At 42.2% G+C, this 21,519-nt stretch overlaps 1 protein-coding gene across 9 annotated transcripts in view; it reads left to right on the top strand.

Moving 5' to 3' along the window:
* LOC105471408 (adenosylhomocysteinase like 2) overlaps positions 1 to 18,450 on the top strand; it is a 212,411-nt gene extending 193,961 nt beyond the window's left edge. For 8 of the 9 annotated variants that reach the window (XM_011723897.3, XM_011723896.3, XM_071094519.1 and 5 more), the window contains 6 exons: positions 1,091 to 1,185; positions 11,096 to 11,194; positions 13,123 to 13,191; positions 13,312 to 13,390; positions 14,701 to 14,821; positions 15,295 to 18,450. In XM_011723897.3, the coding sequence (XP_011722199.1) occupies positions 1,091 to 1,185; positions 11,096 to 11,194; positions 13,123 to 13,191; positions 13,312 to 13,390; positions 14,701 to 14,821; positions 15,295 to 15,301 (470 nt within the window). In that variant the 3' untranslated portion in view covers positions 15,302 to 18,450. The other variant, XM_071094517.1, reaches the window with a different exon arrangement.
* The last annotated feature ends 3,069 nt before the right edge of the window (positions 18,451 to 21,519 follow it).

Here is a 21,519-nt window from a genome sequence, read left to right as displayed (position 1 = left end):
CTCAGGCAATCCACCCCTCAGCCTCCCAGTGTTAGGATTATAGGCATGAGCCACCACGCCTGGCTGGAATTGGCAAATTTTTTGAAAGTGACTGCACCATTTTACAATCCCACCAACAATACATGTGCCTTCTAATTTCTCCATATCTTCACCAACACTTGTTATTGTCATTCTTTTTGATATTGCCATCCTAGTGAACGTAAAGTGGCATCTCATTGTGGTTTTGATTTCCATTTCCCTAATAACTAATGATGTTGAGCATCTTTTCATGTATTTATTGGCCATTTGTACATCTTCTCTGAAGAAATGTCGATTCAGAGCCTTTTCTTTTTTTTCTTTTGGAGACAGGGTCTCACTCTGTCACCCAGGCTACAGTGTAGTGGTGCAATCACAGCTCACTGCAGCCTTGACCTATGGGGCTCAATCGATCCTCCCACCTTAGCCTCCCTAGTAGATGGGACTACAGGCACATGCCACCACACCCAGCTTATTTTTGTATTTTTTTGTAGAAATAGGGCTTTGCCATGTTGCCCAGGCTGGTCTCAAACTCCAGGGCTCAAGTTATTGATTCTGCCACCTCAGCCTCCCAAAGTGCTGGGATAACAGGCATGAGTGAGCATGGCTGGCCTGCTTTTTTTTGAGACAGAGTCTTGCTCTGTCGCCCAGGCTGGAGTGCGGTGGCACGATCTCGGCTCACCGCAAGCTCCACCTCCCAGGTTCACGCCATTCTCCTGCCTCAGCCTCCTGAATAGCTGGGACTAAAGGCACCCGCCACCATGCCCAGCTAAATTTTTGTATATTTAGTAGAGATGGGGTTTCACCATGTTAGCCAGGATGGTCTCAATCTCCTGACCTCGTGACCCGCCCACCTCGGCCTCCCAAAGTTCTGGGATTACAGGTGTGAGCCACCGCGCCCGGCCTGGCCTGCTTATTTTTAAATTGTCTTCTTCTTATTGGGTTGTAAGAATTCCTTATAACAAGTCCCTTATCAGTTATATGATTTGCACATTTATTTTCTCATTCTGTGGATTATCTTTCTCTGCTGCCGCCAAAAGACAGTGAGCACTCAAACCTCTCTTCTGTTTTTAAGGTAACAAGAATGTGGTAACCAGAGAGCACTTGGACCGTATGAAGAATAGCTGCATCGTTTGTAACATGGGACATTCCAACACAGAGATTGACGTGGTAAGATCAAGTGGCTCATTATTGGGGGCTTTTTTCTCTCCTTCACAAGAAACAAACTGGAAAATGAGAGAGCAGGGTCACAAGCCATCCTAAACATGACTGTCCTGGCAGAGTTGTCCACATCTTTTCATTTACTAGCCCTATGGCCTGTATTTGTGGAGACTATAAAGTTTCTTCATCTCAATTTAATAATTTTAAATGATTGTCATCTTCTATTCAAGCTCAATGCCTGTTTACACTGTAAGCCTTATCTCTATGTTTAGGATTGAGAGCAAGATAAACTCAAAACTACAATGAATGATACAAACTCAAAGCTAAGTGATACAATGAATGTGAATCAGTATGGTAGTCAGTATTTTGGGGATGTTTGGTTTTACCATAAAGATGAGATAAGTAGGTTGGTCCAAGGAAATAAGGGAGAGAAATCTATGGGCTGGGATGATTCTGTTGCTTAGGATTGACTGTGTGTATCAAATACTGTGGTTTCTTCTTTTATCCCTCTCTTTTACTGGGTGAGGTCACCCCTCACATGTTTTTCAAACTGTAGTAATTGTGTCTGCAGGTGTCATAATCAATCCAGTGCCGTTGTGTAGTAGCATGTATTCTTCAAACCTGGAAAATATATCACTTTGTTTCTCTAATTTGGTTATATTTACCCTATAATTTTCCAATCCAAAATAGCACTTGGTACTAATAAGTTGCCCAAGTAATAGTTAATCGAAGTGTTTTTTCTTTTTTTTTTTTTTTTTTTTTTTTTGAGACGGAGTCTCGCTCTGTCGTCCAGGCTGGAGTGCAGTGGCACGGTCTTGGCTCACTGCAGCCTCTGCCTCCTGGGTTCAAGTGATTCTCCTTTCTCAGCCACCAGCATAGCTGGGACTATAGGCGCCCGCTACCACACCTGGCTAATTTTTATGTTTTTAGTAGAGGCAGCGTTTCACCATATTGGATAGGCTGGTCTCAAACTCCTGACCTTGTGATCTGCTGACCTCAGCCTCCCAAAGTGCTGGGATTACAGGTGTGAGCCACCTCACCCAGCCAAGTGTTGTTTATTTTCAGATTTACCAAAGTATCTCTCAGTGTGACTTTTACTCTGGTTTTAAATTTTTCTGGCATTTTTGTGGCACACCTGTATTTCTCTCTGGGTAACTGGCTCAAGCAAAGCGTGCTTTCATCTCCACTGAGGGCTGCTCTGATTGAGCTTCAGCATTACCAGGTAAGGACCAGCTGATGGACTGAGAGCTTATTGGATAAAATTTATTATATATGGTTTCCCTTTTAAATTCTGTGCTCTGTTCTTCCATTATTAAAAATAGCTGGCAGGGCCGGGCGCGGTGGCTCAAGCCTGTAATCCCAGCACTTTGGGAGGCCGAGACAGGCGGATCACAAGGTCAGGAGATCGAGACCATCCTGGCTAACACGTTGAAACCCCGTCTCCACTAAAAAAAAATACAAAAACACTAGCAGGGCGAGGTGGCGGGAGCCTGTAGTCCCAGCTACTCAGGAGGCTGAGGCAGGAGAATGGAGTGAACCCGGGAGGCGGAGCTTGCAATGAGCTGAGATCCAGCCACTGCACTCCAGCCTGGGCGACAGAGCGAGATTCTGTCTTAAAAAAAAAAAAAAAAATAGCTGGCAGAACAACCTACCAAAGCCTCTGTCTACCCTGGGGTGTCTGAGTGGTATGGCCTTATTACTTTCTCTTACCATGATATTTTGCTTACAATGAACAATTTAGCTGGTAGTTGGTTCTTTATTTTTCTTTTGCTTAAGTTTCATTTATGTGCCATACTGCCTGTTTGCTGCCATACTGCCTCTTTGCTGAGCGATCAAGGATATTAGTATTTCTAAAACTATCCAGCAAATGATTCTCATTTCCTGGATGACTTTGCTTCTAGAGCCCCCAAAGGGGAAAGGCCTAAAGGGAAGTATTGATGTCATGCCCTGGGCCCTAATGGGAAATCTTCAGATGAAGGGAAGGGGAAGGAATTTTCCTTTCTAAACCCTCAAGAAGCTCTGAAATAAAAATAACTCTAAATGCAGACATGTACCTTTTGTATTTTTACTTCATCTCATTTCATCTTTTTGACCACTCCATGAGGCATTATTCTTATTCTTAATTTTCAGTTGGGAAACTAAGAAGTTAACTACCTTGTCAGGCATGTAATTGATTCAAAATGAAACCGGTGCACAGGCCGGGCATGATGGCTTACACCTGTAATCCCAGCACTTTGGGAGGCTGAGGCAGATTGATCACCTGAGGTCAGGAGTTCAAAACTCCATCTCAAAAAAAGAAAAAAAAGAAAAAGAAAAAGAATGTGATGTTTGAAACCATGTGTGGTGGCTCACACCTGTAATCCCAGCACTTTGGGAGGCCAAGGTGGGATGATTACTTGAGCCCAGAAGTTCGAGACCAGTCTAGGCAACATAGTGAGACTTCATCTTTACAAAAAATTTAAAAAAAAAACAAAATTAGTTGGGTGTGGTGGCTTACACCTGTAGTACCAGCCTGGCCAACGTGATGAAACCCCGTCTCTACTAAAAATACTGAGATTAGCTGGGCTTGGCAGTATGCAACTGTAATCCCAGCTACTCCGGAGGCTGAGGCAGGAGAATTGCTGGAACCCAGGAGGCTGAGGTTACAGTGAGCCGAGATCGCGCCGTTGCACTCCAGGCTAGGCAACAAGAGTGAAACTCCATCTCTAAAAGGAAAAAAAGAAAGAAAGAAAGAAAAAATAAACCATTGCACAAAATCCAGGGTTTTTTTTACGCCTAGTCTAGTTTTCTTTGTTTTGTTTTCCTGTGTGTTATATTTATTATCTCCTCATGACTTGTGGATTAACTTCAAATCATGATGGTAATCTCTCCTTCAGAGGCAGCCCAGACATAAGTAACCTCCCAGGATAAAGACCAGAAGACTCTTCACCTTCAATTACAAATATTTTTTGTATGATTGCTGTATGCCAGGTGTTCTTGTAAATGCTTGGAGTCACTGAACAAAACAAGCAAATATTTCTGCCCTCATGGAGCTTATGTCTTAGTGATAAGAAAAACAATAAACATAATAAACATGTAAAATTTATAGTATGTTAGAAGGCAAAAGCACCACAGAAAAAAGAAAAAGTAGAGCATGGTGGGAGAATTGAGCACTGGATTATAATTTGAAATAGATCAAGCTGTGACCGTTATTAAGAATATGATGGGCCGAGCGCAGTGGCTCACACCTGTAATCCCAGCACTTTGGGAGGCCATGATGGGTGGATCACCTGAGGTCAGGACTTCAAGATAAGCCTGGCCAACATGGTGAAACCCTGTCTCTACTAAAAATACAAAAAAATTAGCCGGGCATGGTGGCGGGTGCCTGTAATCTCAGCTACTCAGGAGGCTGAGGAAGGAAAATTACTTGAACCTGAGAGGCAGAGGTTGCAGTGAGCCGAGATAGCACCATTGCACTCCAGCCTGGGTGACGAGTGAAACTCCATCTCAAAAAAAAAAAAAAAAAAGAAAATTAATATGATGTTTGAGACCGTATGTGGTGGCTCACACCCTAATCCCAGCACTTTGGGAGGCCAAGGCAGGATGATTACTTGAGCCCAGGAGTTCAAGACCAGCCTAGGCAACATAGTGAGACCTCATCGCTACAAAAAATTAAAAAAAAAAAATTAGTTGGGTGTGGTGGCTTGCACCTGTAGTACCAGCTATTTGGGAGGCTGAGGCAGAATCACTGGAGCCTGGGAGGCAGAGGTTGCAGTGAGCCAAAATTGTGCCAGTGCATTCCAGCCTAGGTGACAGAGTAAGACCCTGACACTGGCAAAAAAATTTTTTTAAGAAAGCTGATGTTTGAGGCAGACTTGAAGGAATTTGCCATGTGGGTTTTTAGGTAAACGGCATTTGAAGAAGAGAGAAAGGCCAGTACACATGTCCTCAGGCAGGAGTGTGCCTAGTGTGTTTGAGGAACAACAAGGAGGCCAGTGTGCTTGGAAGAGAATGAGCATAGGACAAGGAACAGTGGAAGATGAGGTCAGAGGGGTAACAGGCCAGATCTTAGAGGGCCTCATAGCCCATTGTGAGAACTCCTGATTATATCCTGAGAGACTAGGGAGCTGTTGAGGGTTTATAATCTGACTTACATTTTTAAAGGATGGCTTTTATTTTAAAAGGATTGCCCTGGTTGCTGTGTTGAGACTAGACCAAGTTTTGCAGGTATTACCAGGTGGCTCCCATATCTGCCAGTCACATGAGCTAAGGGCCATCTCTCACTTCTCTTTGTGTTCTTCTTGGTGGAAGATACATAGCTAAGGTAAATGGTCCAGAAAAGGAGATGCTCAGAGAAACTTTTGAAAAGTTAAATTATTCAGCCTTTGGTGATAGTGTCACAGGGCATGTAAAATGAAATTCAAGGAAATACCAAACTCAACTAGTAATTGAAACCAGAATTTTTATTCAGTGTTTAGCAAATTTATATTGAATACCTGCTCTGCTCTGTGCCAGATACCAATTTACTAAACAAATGACAGTGAACAATATCCCGTCTGTCAGGGAGCATATATTCTAGTGTGGGAGACAAATAATAAAGAAATAGATCGTTATTGTTAGTGCTTAGTATTGAAGAAAAATAACAAGGTAAGGATATTGGGGATTCCATTTTAGTTAGGTAGTCAAGGAAGTCTTTGAGGAGATAACACTTTTAAAAACCTGAATAAAATAAAGGAGCAAGCCATCCGAGCATTCTGTTCAGAGAGAATGGCAGGTAAAAGACCCTGAGGGAGACACCTGCTTGATGTGTTTGAGGAAAAGAAAAGAAGCCACTGTGTCAGGAACATTGGTCAAGGGGGTAAGGAGAAGAGTTAACTCAAGGAGGTATATGCTATGTAGAGCTTCACAGGTCATGTTAAGGACTTTAGATTTTATTCTGAAAGAAGCCATTGGGAGGTTTTGAATAGATGAGTGACAAAATCTGATTTAGGTTTTTATTTATTTATTTGTTTGTTTGTTTGAGACAGAGTCTCACTCTGTTGCCCAGGCTGGAGTGCAGTGGTGCAATCTCGGCTCACTGCAACCTCTGCCTCCCAGGTTTAAGCAATTCTCTTGCCTCAGCCTCCTGAGTAGCTGGGACGACAGGTGCCCACCACCATGCCTGGCTAATTTTTTGTGTTTTTAATAGAGTCAGGGTTGGCCAGGCACAGCGGCTCACGCCTGTAATCCCAGCACTTTGGGAGGCCAAGGCGGGCGGATCACAAGGTCAGGAGATCGAGACCATCCTGTGAATGGTGAAACCCCATCTCTACTAAAAATACAAAAATTTAGCCGGGCGAGGTGGCGGGCGCCTGTAGTCCCAGCTACTCAGGAGGCTGAGGCAGGAGAATGGCGTGAACCCAGGAGGCGGAGCTTACAGTGAGCCAAGACCGCGCCACTGCACTCCAGCCTGAGTGACAGAGCGAGACTCCGTCTCAAAAACAACAAAAAAAATAGAATCGGGGTTTCACCATGTTGGCCAGGCTGGTCTCGATCTCCTGACCTCATGATCCACCAGCCTCGGCCTCCCAAAGTGCTGGGATTACAGGCATGAGCCACTGCGTCCAGCTGACTTAGGTTTTTAAAAATTACTCTGGAAGCCAGGTGTGGTGGCTCAGCCTGTAGTCCCCGGCTATTGAGGAGGCTGAGGTGGGAGGATTGCTTGAGCCTGGAAGTTAGAAGTCAGCCTGGGCAACATGGTAACATCCTGTCTCTAAAAAGAAAATTACTCTGGCTTTTGTATGAAGAAAACATCCTGGAGCTTGACTAATGATAGGGATAACAGCAGGTTCTTTCAGTATTTCTGACTGTAGAAAGTGGTGGCTTGGATTACATGGGCAGGTGGTAGAGGTGATAAGAAGTGATAGGTTGTGACCAATGGAATTTGCTAAATGGATTGGATGCACAGTGTGAGAAAAAGAGGGAAATCATTACCAGTCAATTCAGTGAAACTGTAGGAGAATGATTTTGGTAAGTATCCAGATATTTTTAGTAATCAAAATTTTTAAAGAGTGTTTTTTTCCTTTTTTGGTAGGAATTCATAGTTTTACCTAACCTTGAGATGTTGCCTGCTGCATATTTAGGAAGGAGCAGCTCATCAGAAGAGGTGATCATTTAGAAAGCTGCATTTTTTCTGAGAAATAGGAATGCTGTGAATATTGAAGGACCTGGGATAGGGATTGTGCTCTTCACTGCCTTTTGGCCATATCTTTCTTTTGTATGTTTGCTTTCTCTTAAAAGCAGACCTGCAGCCAGGTGTGGTGGCTCATGCCTAGAATCCCACACTTTGGGAGGCCCAGGCAGGTGGATCATGAGGTCAGGAGTTTGAGACCAGCCTGACCAACATAGTGAAATGCCATCTCTACTAAAAATACAAAAATTAGCCAGGCGTAGTGCCGTGTACCTGTAGTCCCAGCTACTCAGGAGGCTGAGGCAGGAGAATCACTTGAACCCAGGAGGCGGAGGTTGCAGGGAGCCGAGATAGCGCCACTGCACTCCAGCCTGGGTGACAGAGTGAGACTCCATCTCAAAAAAAAGCAGACCTGCTTACCCATGTGCATCACATAGAAGGCCTGTGAAGAAAGCTTCACAATTCAGGTGGTCAAACCATTAAGTACATAGGCTTTAAACATTTTTTCCAGCCAAAGAATGATTTAACCTGAGATTTTGTGCTTTACAGGACTAGAACCACAGTTGTTCTCCCTGAAAAAACAAAACAAAACAAAACAAACAGATGTGCACTGTTCAGAATTATGTAAGACCAATTTGTGCAAGCATAATGAGTGGCCAGTTTATGGTGGGATGTACACCTGGTTTGGGGAGGTAGTCTGCACAGGAATCCCTTTTCCTGGTAGGTTGTTTAGTGATTATAGGCCCACAGCAAAGACAACTGGATGTTTTTGAGAGATTCTGTCAAGCTGTGCCAGCCGTAAGGTAGGAAACCCTTCTGCTCTTGAGGAATGTGACTGCTGACTAGGCCTTAATAGGCAGGTTATTGGAGCTTCCTGGACAGTGATAGAGATAAGTTAACCAAGTTTCTCTTCAAACCTCTTTTTAAACTTACTGTCAGACTTTCACCTACAGCATAGCCATACCAGTGCTCTAGTAAACTGCCTCTACTAAGCATTGGTTATTTTCTTATGTTCATAAGAAGTGTCCTTTCCTTGATTCTGCCATATCTTTCTTCCCAAGGAATACTTCCTAAGATGGGTTTTAGCTCTTCACTCCTAATCACCAGGATTGCTTGGCCTCTGGGAGATTAGGGGTGTGAAATACTAACCTGAATACTAACCTGAAATACTTTATACTCCTGTATAAAGTATTTACTGAATAAATACTAACCTGAAATACTTTAAACTCCTGTCATCTCAGTAAAAACTGCCATTGTCACCAAGAGTATCTCTTGACTCTTCGTGGTTATTACCCTCCATGGTACTAAGCTCTAAAGGCTAATGGATTCTACTTCGTATATCCTTGACTTCTCAAAATGGTCTGTTTGCTTAAATTCTTTTTTTTTTTTTTGAGACAGGGTCTCACTCTGTTACCGCCCAGACTGGAATACAGTGGCACAATCTCAGCTCACTGCAGACTCAACTTCCCAGGCTCAAGCATTCCTCCCACCTCAGCCTCCCGATTAGTTGACATTGCAGGCACACGCCAACATGCCCAGCTAATTCTGTTTGTTTGTTTGTTTGTTTTTTGTAGAGACAAGGTCTCACTATGTTGCCCAAGCTGGTGTTGAACTCCTGGGCTCAAGGGATCTTCCCACCTTGGCCTCCCAAAATGTTGGGATTATAGGCGTGAACCACTGTGCCTTTCCCTTAAGTTCTTTTTAACCCTTATATTTACAGTATTTATTTATAACATTTATTTTTTAAAATTCCAATTTTAAAGTAATACTTGCTTAGTTTAAAAATGCAAACACCAGAAATATGCTTAAAATAAGCAAAAACTTCCATAATTGATATTACACTATATTGTTCTGCAACTTGATTTTTTTCACTTAATAGTGAGTGGGCTGGGCACAGTGGCTCACGCCTGTAATGCTAGCCCTTTGGGAGGCTGAGGCAGGCAGATCACTTGAAGTCAGGGGTTTGAGACCAGACTGGCCAACATGGCGAAACCCCGTCTCTACTAAAAAATACAAAAATTAGCCAGACATGATGGCGTGTGCCTATAATCCCAGCTATTTGGGAGGCTGAGGCAGGAGAATAGCTTGAACCCGGGAGGCAGAGGTTGCAGTGAGCCAAGATCATGCCATTGCACTCCAGCCTGGGTGACAGAGTGAGACTCCATCTAAAAAAAAAAAAAAAAAAAAAAAGAATAGTGAATGGTTTTCATGTTAGCACATATATGTCTATCTTTTTTTTTGGAGCTTCCTACTGTAGTACCTTTTTAAAAAAGAGTTGTATAATATTCCACTATATGGAACTACCCTGATTTACTTAACCATTCCCTTGTTTGTTTACATTTTTCACTATTATAAATAAGGCTGGTTTGAACATTCTTGGGCACTTGTATTTCTGAACTTGAGAAAGTATTTTTATAGGATCGTGACCTAAAAAAGTGAAACTGATTGGTCAAAGATTAGGTACATATAAAATTTTGCTAGCTGCTGCCAAATTGCCCTCTAGAAAGGTTGAACCAATTTATGAAACTTGACATTTCAAGAAATTATATGTGTTTCCCATCTACCTAATAAAGAAACGGTCCACACCATTAATATAGTTCTGAATGCACTGAAATATAATTGTATATGTCTTTTCCACTAGATTGGTACTTCCTCGTGGATAGGAACCATGAATTTCTAAACTTTAGCTTAGCATCCCATTGTTTGCTTAAATAGACCTTGAAATACAAAAATGGAAAGAAGATACTGTCTTTGTCCATAAATGGTTCACAGCCCAGTAAAGGAATCCACAGTCTTACCTATATTCATGCTCTTTACTACGATGCCTAGAATATGGTATGTACCCTGTAAATCATTATTGTATAACTAAAAGCATTTCTCTTTATTTGTCTGAAAACTATTTGGCAGGACTCCTTAATTTCATCAAATGAGCCAATGGGTAGTTTTGGAATATGAACTCACTTTCTATTTTAGGCATTGCCTATTGGAAGAAAGAAGGTGTTGTCTTAAGTCTATACCCCGTGGCTGTTATTTGATTGCTGCTGTTAAAAAAAATAACATTTTTTTCTCATTTTCTCTGAATGTACAATATACAGAAATGGAAGGAGGGTGAGCCATTGGGAGCTTTACTCTACCATTAAGCATTTCTTTAAAGGCTACCTCACATTTGCACTTAGGTCACAAAGCTTCTGTAACTAGGGTGGACCACCATCATTGAAAAGGTGGAACCTGGGACCTTGGGATATGAGGGCAGAACCTTGGGCCCCAGCATGCTATGTTTAGGACATTTGGCCTCTTACTAAACCCACTCAGCTGTGTTCCTCCTTTTTTTTCTGTGTTTCTTCAGCACTTATATATTCAGTTTGCACTGTATTAATTTGCACTTGTTTGCATGTTGCTTTGTAAGTATTTTAAGGGCATTTTTTTCCTCTCACATATGTATTGTTTTGTGTCCCCATCTAAAGTAGAAGCTTTTTGAAGGCAGAAACCATGTCTTTGGTTTCTTTTGTATTTCCCATAGCACCTTTTACTGTGAGAGTGGGCACACAGTATATGTTGTGGAATGACATCCTGAGTGATCCCTCCCTGGCTGGGCCTCAGATTAAATTCCCTGAAATGGAACAGTCCTAACCAACACAGGACAGGTATTCTCCATCTGGCATGTTGGTTGCTCCTTTCAACCTGCTATTTGAAATGGCTCCCTTCAACATCTTTCTGTCCCCACAGTGGGGCTTGCTATGGCTAATGCTGTACTTGCTGTATGTATTCCAGGCGAGTCTGCGGACACCAGAGCTGACCTGGGAGCGAGTGAGATCTCAAGTTGACCATGTGATATGGCCTGATGGCAAGAGGATAGTACTGCTGGCAGAGGTAAGGCTGAGACTGGCAAAAAATACTCCCCCACAACAGGAGAGACTGCAGTACCCAGGTCCCCTCCTCCTCATGTTCTCGCATACTTTCAACTCCTCTGTGAAGCACAAGTTTGACTACTTTCCCAATGGATTTTACTTCTAATTGTGAAAGATCTTTTCATTCTGCAATTAAGAAACTATTTTGGTTCCCCACTTTTCACCAATTATCCCGTCTCTCCATGTCAATCCACAGGTTGAGTCAGATAATGATTATTACTGTAGAAGGAATTCACAAATAGAACCAGTGCCACTTTAAGTGATGTGTGCAAAGAGATAATGTCATTTGTGGGATGCTTTAATCAGTAAGCACAAAGTAGATATTCCCTACTGTAACCAGGACTATCAGGCAAGCTCTGGGAATGTATGTTTTTACTGATAGATTCCCTGTTTTTGAATGTCCATTGCCTTGAATTGAGCCAGATGTGTAGTAGGTACCTACCTAGATATCAGTTGCTCAATTGATATTTCCTCATCCTAGCTCCTAACTCACATTGACACTATTGACTTTCATTTTACTTGGCTTCCATGTCAATGTTTGACCCCTTTTCCTTTCTTAAAAGCTCCTCCTCCCTAGTCCTGGATTCCTGAGAGCTATAATGATGCCTTCTATTCTTACCTTGAAGCTTTCTCTTCATCAGAGAAAGATACCAAAATAACAAGGAGGATAATAATACTTTTCTCAATTTTGATTTCAGTCTTTTTTCTTTCTTTTTTTATATTAAAGAACCTGAATATGAAAATGTAAAAGATACATGGTCTTTATCTAGGGGCCCATAAGTTAGGGGTTTTTAGTGTCCTTACTGTTCTCTTCACGTTTTCCTCAATTTATCTCATCTTCTCAGATACTTTAGGGCATTCGTAAAAGGACTGAACTATTTCTTCACAAGGAAGAAGTGTATATGAGGAGGAGATGGGCAGATTGCTAAATATGCATTAATAGCTTTGATGTCAGTCTGCTGACTGATGACTTATTTCTAGCTGCCCTAGGAGGTCCCACCTGGTAATTTTGGTGACAAAAGCAAGTACCATGGGTGTTTTGTGCTACATGGTTGAGCAAAAAGGTAGTCAGGCTTCATAGGAAATAAAATAGGAAAGGGTGGCATTGGGGGCAGTTTCTAGTTCTTCTGCTATCTGAATCACCAACTCAAAATGCAAGGCTGACAAGGCTGTCTTTGAATTCAGGAGAACCAAACTGAAGGAGAAGTATAAAAATCATCACCGCTATGGTGAAACCCCGTCTCTACTAAAAAAAATAAATAAATAAAATTAAAAATACAAAAGTTAGCTGGGTATGGTGGCACACGCCTGTGATCCGGCTACTCTGGAGGCTGAGGCAGGAGAATCGTTTGAACCCAGGAGGCAGAGGTTACAGTAAGTCAAGATCATGCCACTGAACTCCAGCCTGGGCAACAGAGGGAGACTCCATCTAATCAATCAGTCAATCATCACAACTTCCTAAGTCCAGAGATATCTCCCCTCACAACCTGGAGAGATTGTCCCTGGATTTGACTGATCATTGTTTATTTCAAGACAGTCTGTCAAAGGAATGCCAATCCTCAGAAGGAGGATGTTTTGCTGTAGAGAGTGGAAAATTAAAGAGAAATACACTGATATTTGGCATAAGCCTCAGTGTCATATGACCATCTGTATTCCTTTTCAAATAATTCCAGAAATCTTTTAGCTATTAGTTTCATCAGATTTTCCAGAATTTTAGTGGTTTCATTTAAATGTCAGTCAGTTAGTTCTTATATATTAAACAGCTGCTTTTTTTCCAGCAGTGTTAATCGGGAAGTGTTTGGAAAATGGCGGTCATGCTTCTCTTCCCTCACTTCTCAAAGGCCAGCAACTTTGTCCTAATCCATTTGTGTCTTCATCTTTGATCACTAGGGCCGCCTGCTGAACCTAAGCTGCTCCACAGTGCCTACATTTGTGCTCTCAATCACTGCTACTACTCAGGTAAGGCTTCCAGAGTGGGACAGCAGTAGTATGGAGAGGGTTCTCAGACCCACCAGGTTTCACTTGCTTGGGTAGATTGCCATGAATGGCACATCAGCATCCATCTCTCTGCTTTTCTAGGCTCTTGCCTTGATAGAGCTTTACAATGCTCCTGAGGGTCGCTATAAGCAGGATGTCTACCTGTTGCCCAAGAAAATGGGTAAGTATTTACTCTTCCATCTCCATCCTTACCAAAGTAGTTCAGAGTCTGAGGCTAAAGGAAGTTTGGGGGCATTAGCTTACTTAAGTATGGGGGCGGGGAAGGTACCTTCATTTTGTAAAGTAGGAGTTAGGATTCCTAGGTCCCATTCCCAGTTGATTTATCCCATTTTCGACATGTGTTGCCCTAGCAAAGTGGTGACATTTTGCTGTGATTTATTTTACCTGCCTGTGAATTTTAAGGATTTTTTTTCTCTTAAAGTATCTTTATGTAGGAATCTCAAAGGAAAAAAAAAAAATCTTCCCTTAAAAGAGAAGAATTATCTCCTACCTTGTGACATCTGACTTATTCCAATTCTAGGCTGCCAAATAGCCCCTACCAGCCTTTTCTCAGATGACACAAGACTTTCTTACTATGCTTTCCAACACCAATCCCAATGCTTCAGGCCAAAGGAGAGATGTGAAATAGGAGTTATGTGGGTGTTTTGTATAAGAGAAACATTAACCTGTCTTAAATTTTTAAAGAGCCTGCCTCAAGCACCTGAACTGATACAGTGTGTTTATAAACTCCTCAGGCAAAGATCAGGTAATAAATCAGCTTCTGGTTTTGTTTTGCCTTAGCATTAGGTATATAACAACTGTTAAAAGTTGATATATTTTCCCTTTAGTAGACACTGTAGAAGAATATAAAAGCAACAGCACAGTCCATATTCTGATGGAATGTGTAATGAAGTTGGGAGACCAAACAAATACACAGGAAATGACATAAGATTATGAATAAGTACTGTGTAGTCAGATAATAGAATGTGAACAGAAACCCGTAAGAATTAAAGAGTACTAAAAGCAAAGCAAACAGTTCATTTATGCCATTTGTCCTGTGAGAGTATCCTTCTTAGTTTTTCCATTCAAGTTTCCCCAGGCATTAATTGTTTTAAATGACCCAACATATGGGGTCCAAGGCAAAACTAAAGTTGGAGCTTCCCATTATTTAGTTCCCATATTATCCTGTTCCTTCTTTTAAATCTTGATGCCTGTTGTTTCTTTCATCTCTCCCGCACTTTTCTGGAAGGCAGGGTTCAAAGCTGAAAGAGTTAGTAAGGATAAATTGTTAAGGCTTTGGAAAGCACTAGGCTTGAAGCTGAAGGCAGCTGTTCCTTAGAATTGAGGACCAGTGAGCAAAGGTTGAACATTTTTCATTCAGCTCCAGGAATTAGAAGGTGTCTTTGAACTTTTTAAGGCCTAGCTTGGGGACAACAGCCATCAGGTAAAAGGCATGCATGCTTATACCAGGGCTTCTGTGGTCTGTTCCAGATGAGTATGTGGCCAGCCTACACCTGCCTACCTTTGATGCCCACTTGACAGAGCTGACAGATGAACAGGCCAAGTATCTGGGACTCAACAAGAATGGGCCCTTCAAGCCTAATTACTACAGGTGCCTTGGGCTCCCCAGAAATCAGGGACACCTGGGCAGTGATGAGCTTCCTGCACTGGAATTGGTCTTTGCATCCCCAACCACATACGCTTACATGAACTCAGAAAAATGAACCCACTTCCCCTCACTGCCACCCTCAAAAGACTCTTCAAGGCCTTAAATAGTGTTCCCCTTCCTGAATTTGCCTTTTGGAGACAGAGAGGTGGAGTTTGGGTAAGTGGCTATTTGCCTCATTAAATAAAGTTCCCCTTCCTTAATTCCTTTCCCCATTTCATCTTGTTGCCATGATTTTTATCTCTCTATGGAGAAATACTGGCCTTTTTCAATGATGTGAAAAGGAGACACAGTTATCTCCCGTCATTGCACACTCCAGGAAAGTCTCTGCCTCCTGTTACACCTTTAGGCAGGCTCTTCATGTCCCAGCATCCCCATTAGCTGATAACATCACAGTCTCATCTTTCTTTTCCCTCCAGGTATTAAGTTCCCGTAACTCAAACCAGAAGTTTTAAGGAATAGAACTCCAAGCCTTTTCTCCACTACTATACAAGAAAGAATTCAGCAAGCTGCTTCTCCAATCAAAGCTGCCTGCCGTGCTCACCCTGTGTGTTAGGTTATTTATTTATTAAAATCAAGAATCCTGTGCCTGTAGCATTGGCCCAGAGTGTGGTTACTGCCCTGAGGGCCATGAGAGCCACAGAGGACAGGCTGAGGAAGGAAAGAAATGGAGTCACTGCTCCCAGTGCATCATTTGCATCATTCCCCATTGACTGAATCCTCAGCAGTGGCCATTTTTTCCTCTTGTCCAGGCTCACGAGTTAGTCCAGAGATTCCATATTACCCGTTCCCTGGAGTTTTCTGGAATAAATTTTCAGCACCTGCTTTTCTCAGCTTTGGCCCTTCCCCAGGTGAGGCCGTTGGGAATTAACATGGCCAGTGTTTCAGGCAAGATTGGATTCCCAATCTTGACCATCACTATCACTGCCTTCTTTATATAAAGGCTAATAAGGAAGGAGTGTTATTTATGGCTTTGCCAAGCTACATCAAGAACTCAGCTGTGCTATGCCTACCAGGGGTCTCCTTTCTTACCCAGGACTCCTTTCTTCTCCTTGAATATTTATGTCCATTTTAACACTTGCTGGTTGCAAGAGGGATGTGCCTCCATTATTTCCTCCACAGTTTTGGTATTTGTCAGACATTTGTTTTGCTGTCTTTCTAATCCAGCCAACCTCTGCTCAGGAAGTGGGGCCAGCTCCACTGGGACCCATAGTTTTACTTCCTTGTCATTTAATTGGATATTTTCCAAGGAAGCCCCTCCAGATTAGCACTATCTCAGAAAAGGAGAGCTTGTTGTGAAGCACTGCTTCCTGAAACTTCCTGCTATTGCCTAAAGCTACGTCTGAAACAGTAGGGAAAGGCATACTTTTCCAGGGACTTAGGGGTATAGGCTTTGGAAATGGGACCGGTCTTTCAGACTCAGAGCTTGATACCCTAACGAAGCAGAATATATTTATTTGTTTCCCAGGGAGGTCACTGCAGCTTGACTGGCTGAGGGATACAGAGATGAAATTGTAAACTGTACCCAGATCATCAAAGCTAATTTGACTAGTTTGAACCTTGTCAGACATTCATTCCTTTGACAATTGCCATGGATGAAACTTGAGATCTGCAATCTGATCTGTGGTCTTCTCTGCTGGCATATCTTTTATAACTCTTCCATTTGAGGATTCTGTATTTCAGAGGCAGTTTCTTGAGTAACTCCAGTGCTACAAAAAGAATTAGTAATGTGTTGTGGGCAGCGTAACATTTTATGTCCCACCCAAAAATTGGATTCCTTTTGGAGACTGATCTGTTGGTCTCAAGGGTTTCATTGGGACCAGATTGGTTCTAAGAGTTAGTCTGGAGTGGCCCTAGGAAACTTGAATTAAATAAGCCTCTTCCCCTTATCGATCCTATTTAACACTCTCAGGTTTGTTTGTTTCCCACTTTTTTCCTATGCTGATCTGCCTCAAAGTCTCAAGACCAAGGTGGCTCAAGGAAACACCAGACCACTCATGACCACTATAACCTTCCCATCCTGATTCTCTTCTACCTCCACCCTCTCCAACTTCTCTTGGTCTTCACATACACTCTCAGAGCTAGTCTGAAAGTGACCTTACTTTTGGAAGTAGGAAGTGGAACTTTGGTAAATGACTATTTGCCTCATTAAATAGTATACAGGTTCAGCCCATAGACTACAGTTCTTCAGAGGCCATATGTCTCAGCAAGTACTGGTTATATTCTTTTTTATAAGGAAGATCATAAATGCTAAAAATCCCACTAAGACATTCAGTTCTTCCTTTGCCTACCTAGTCCTGATTTTTGTATTAATTGGGTCCCTTTAGCAAGAGATTCAGATCTTTGTACCTTATCTTATATCCAGAGCAGATTCCATTTGGCAGATATATGGTCTCTAGCCTATTGTATTCTTAGACCAAAAATCATAACCTGCTGTTTCTCAGCAAAGCCTTGCTCTCTGGAGCTTACTATGTGCTGGTACTTAAGGAGTACATTCTGCCTTGCTATAGTGAAGAGACCCACTCCAAATAAAAAAGGAGCCACACTGGGCTTCAAGTTAGGTTGCCAGTGTTGCTGCCCATGATGAGTTATTTGCCTCTGAGTTTCAGATGACCTCTCTTCTTTGTAGGGACAATGTGCCATCAACATTAAGAAGAAAGAACCACAAGCCTCCCAAGTATTTGGGTTCTATCTTAGGGTTGAAATCGGTCATTATTCCTTCTACCCTTGGAATCAGAGCAATGTATCTTCTTTCCTCCAACCTCTTACCTTAGATGCATCCTAGTTATCTGGAAGCATGGGAAAGAAGGCTAATTATCTCTTTGTATGTGGCTCCAGTCTGTGAAGATATATACCATTTTCTCTACAATGAATCTGTGCTAATATTTTGCCGCCTTCTTTTCTTTTCCCCCTTAGAGACAGGGTTTCACTATGTTGCCCAGGCTAGTCTCAAAATCCTGGGCTTAAGCAATCCTCCTGCCTCAGCTTCCTGAGTAGCTGGAACCACAGGTGTGTGCTACCGTGCCTGGCACTTTTTTGCCTTCTTAATGGAGATATTCAGTTTTCTTTTTTTCATTTAAACAAAGAAAAAAAAAATGTATCTACTCTACCTTCCCTCTGCTCTCCTCCCTCCCAATCCTACTTGCCCATATGAGCACGGCTCCCCATGGCCACATACTCTTGCAAAGCTTTTTTGCTGCTTCGCTTTTCTCTGAACAGATCTGATATTGCCGCTCCTGTGGTTTTCTCAAAATTAACTTTGCCATGGTTTTTAAAAAAGGAATCAAAATGCATTGTTGCATTAAGCTTTTTCAATAAAGGAAAATTACAGAAGGAAAATAGGCAACACCAGCAAATTATATGTGGACAGGTTCTAAACTATATATATATACATATATATATCTCTATATATATACGTAATCATCTAGTTCTGTCATCTTACTGAAAGGAATAAAACTTCTAAGGATCATCATTTCTGAGAAGTTCTTGGAAATCTTTATGTCTAAGTGATTGTATTAGATCAGCAATAATGACTATGTAATCTCAAAAAACAAATAAAATATTCTTAACATGGACTCTTAAGGGTATTTCTTGTTTCTGTGAACTAGGAATTCAGAGATGAGAGAGATCTCTGGGCAACAAACTAGAGATCCTGCTGTAGGGCAAGGATGTGAAAATATTACCAATGGGCATGTTTGAATGACCTTAGCTTTGTTAATAAATATCCTGTTCCCCTCCTACCTGCCAGCACACACGTGCATCCTGGCTGTGTGTATAAAGAACCTGCCTTCTCAGAACCACCACCCTGGGGGTTGAGGACTGTAGGCTTAAGGCAGAGAAACTAAACCATAGTTCTAGGTCCCTGACTCCCTTTTAGTTGAAAAGCGCAGGAAATCAGCATCCCCCAGTTTGGGACCAAAGGACCCTAATAACTAGGACCTGATTATATCCAGCCAAAGGGAAGAAAGAAGTGCATCAGGCAGAGATTTGTCTCTAAATCAAGTTGCCTGACATAATCAACCAAAGGATGAATCCAATTGCCTATTCTTTCTCAACTGCCAGTAGAGTAACCATCTTTGGGTAGCTTTCTGATAGCCACCTTCTTTAGTTGACAACCTAAACTAGTTCTGCATCCTGTATGCAAGATGTTTTCTTTCCATAGCAGAATCTTCTGCCACTTTGGCTTCTGATTATTTAGATTAAGGGCCACAGGACTAGAATAGTCTGGGCAGTCGGTAATCCTCAAAATTAGTGCCATTCCAGTTAGGAGGAGAATGCAGCAGCTAGCAGTGAAGCCAGTGAGGCAGCTGAAAGGATTCGCTCCCCTGTGACAGGGCTTGACTCCTCATTTGTGAAGGATGGAACCTTGGGTGCCTGGGTCTTCATTTCAGAATCACAGGGTAAGCCCAAGCTGTCCACTGCTGCACAAGTTTCTCCACCTCACAGTATTGTGGAAAATAACTTGAACTTTGAAACAGGCTAGCTTGGGTTTGAATCCCAGCTCTGCCATTTACAAGTTACGTAACTTAGCCAAATTACATAACCACTCACAGCCTTGATTTTCTTGCCTGTGAAATGGATACTGCTTATCTCCTAGGGTAAGGATTTAATGAACTGATGTATAAAAAGTGCTGCTTATTTACAGAGCCTGGCGTGCACTGCTGACTGCATAGACATAATTCCTTGTCTCAGTCTAGAAGCCTACAACCTCTGTTGCATCATTACACCCACAGGTGCCCTTTATGGAGAGAGGAGGGTGTTCTATCCTTTTTTTACTAAATTATCATAACTGCCTGGTAGCCTCAAAAAGCAGGTACTTTAAAACTTCCTGCATCTTATTAAGCTTTCTCAGTGCCAGCTACTATCCATTTAGTAAAGTATCTGACCTCTGTGGATTAAAGTGGAGTGCTTATATGGGGAAAAGGGTATATGTGATTATTGTAACTATACCTATTTATACCTCCAACCCTCTGCTGGCAGCCTTGAATTTTGGGACAAGGGAAATTGGTAATGTAGGTTTTTTAATAAAGTCAAATATAAAAATAACAGCATTAGAGTCATCTCTGCAAGGTGGAAAGACTTGACCAGCCTCGACTAGCTCCCAGGTACGGGTGCCTCTGTGGTGAATGGTATTGATGGCTAACATGCCTTTGTTGACAAATAAGCTAAAATAAATTGAATGTGTGCCAATTCCATGGCCTATAGTTTCAAAGTTTTCAGTTACTCTGTGATTTCTTGTTGCATCTTCCAGTCGTTTCCAGATATCTTCCTCCTTATTAGAAATTTTGAATGTCTGGGCCTATAATGAGCACATAGGTGTCTGATCTTAGTAAAGGTCTTCTATTCCATTGAGATGTGGAAAAGATCATGGATTGAGGTCTCGTGTTGACTCTACGCAGTCTTCATAGCACCAGTTTTACACATTCCTTCTCTGAAATTAAAGCCAGATGGAGCTCTAGGCTTAGTAAGTGGCTTTAGATAGCCACCAGAGGGGACTTGCAAGCTGTCCTCTATCCTACTCCCAAGATCAGTCTGCCCTTTCCCCTAGGAGTAGGCAGGAAAAGGAATAAAGCGTTAAAACTGGCCGCTCCTGTCTGCTACCACGGTTGATATTCTGCTGATTGACTAGGCTCACAAAAGAATATGAAGTTCTGGGCCTGTTAACCTTAGGGCTCTGACTACTTAGGAGGAGAAGAAGTACTGGGAAGAAAAGAGATAGAATAATGAATTCTTTTTATTAAGAAACCCCAATGGGCTGTGCTATGGCAAGTTTACCACACTGAAGCAGTGATGAGCAAGGCGTGGGTTGTGAATTTTAAAGCAGAGTGTAATTTTTTAAGAGTTTAACAAATTATACCCTGAAAAAACTCCAAAGTCAAGTAGTTCAGGCCTTGAGCCAGGGACTTTCTTGGAAATTCATATCAATTCAATTCTGTAAATGCCCCCCCCCCCCCCACCAGGGACATTTTTCAGTATCTGGAGAGATTTTTGATTGTCGCACTAGTGGGAGGATACTACTTACTGGCATCTAGTGAAGAGAGGCCAGGTATTCTGCTAAGCATCCTACAATGCACAGGACAGCCCACTACAATAAGTGTTCAGCCCCAATTGTCAATAGTAGAGAGACTGTGAAACCCTGTGTTAAACGTACATAAATTAGGGGCATACAAAAATGAGCTAAATTTGGTCTTACTCGCAAGTAGCCTATATGTGGATGGGGAGAGGAGAGGGACTGGAAGAAGAAAGGGAAGATGGGTGGGTACAGTAAGGAGATATTGAGGACCAGGGTGAGAAAACCCAAAAAGCTCCAAAGAGTGCTCTCAAACTTGCCTTGTTCTGTCACCTATGAACTGGCAAAAGGAAAAGTGAGAGAGAGAAAGATGGTAAGAAAGGGACAGAGTTGTCCCTAAGATATGGGAAGGTGGATTAATTCCTCTAGGCCCCTTGCTTTGGGTATATTGTGGAAAATGTTAGGATTTTGGATCTAGGCAGAACTGGCTTGACACCAACACAGCCTGAATGAGTTGAGGGCCAAAAGGAAAGCTTTGTGGAGGAGGAGGAGGTGATAACTAACTAGAATCTTTAAGGGAAGGGAGAAAAGGAATCAACCAGGAAAAGAGAAGACAGTCTCCTCCAGAGAACAG

Source organism: Macaca nemestrina, chromosome 4, assembly GCF_043159975.1.
Source record: "Macaca nemestrina isolate mMacNem1 chromosome 4, mMacNem.hap1, whole genome shotgun sequence".
Classification (NCBI taxonomy): Eukaryota; Metazoa; Chordata; class Mammalia; order Primates; family Cercopithecidae; genus Macaca; species Macaca nemestrina.
Note: the sequence above shows the minus strand (reverse complement) of the source record. Positions and strands in the feature narration are given on the sequence as shown.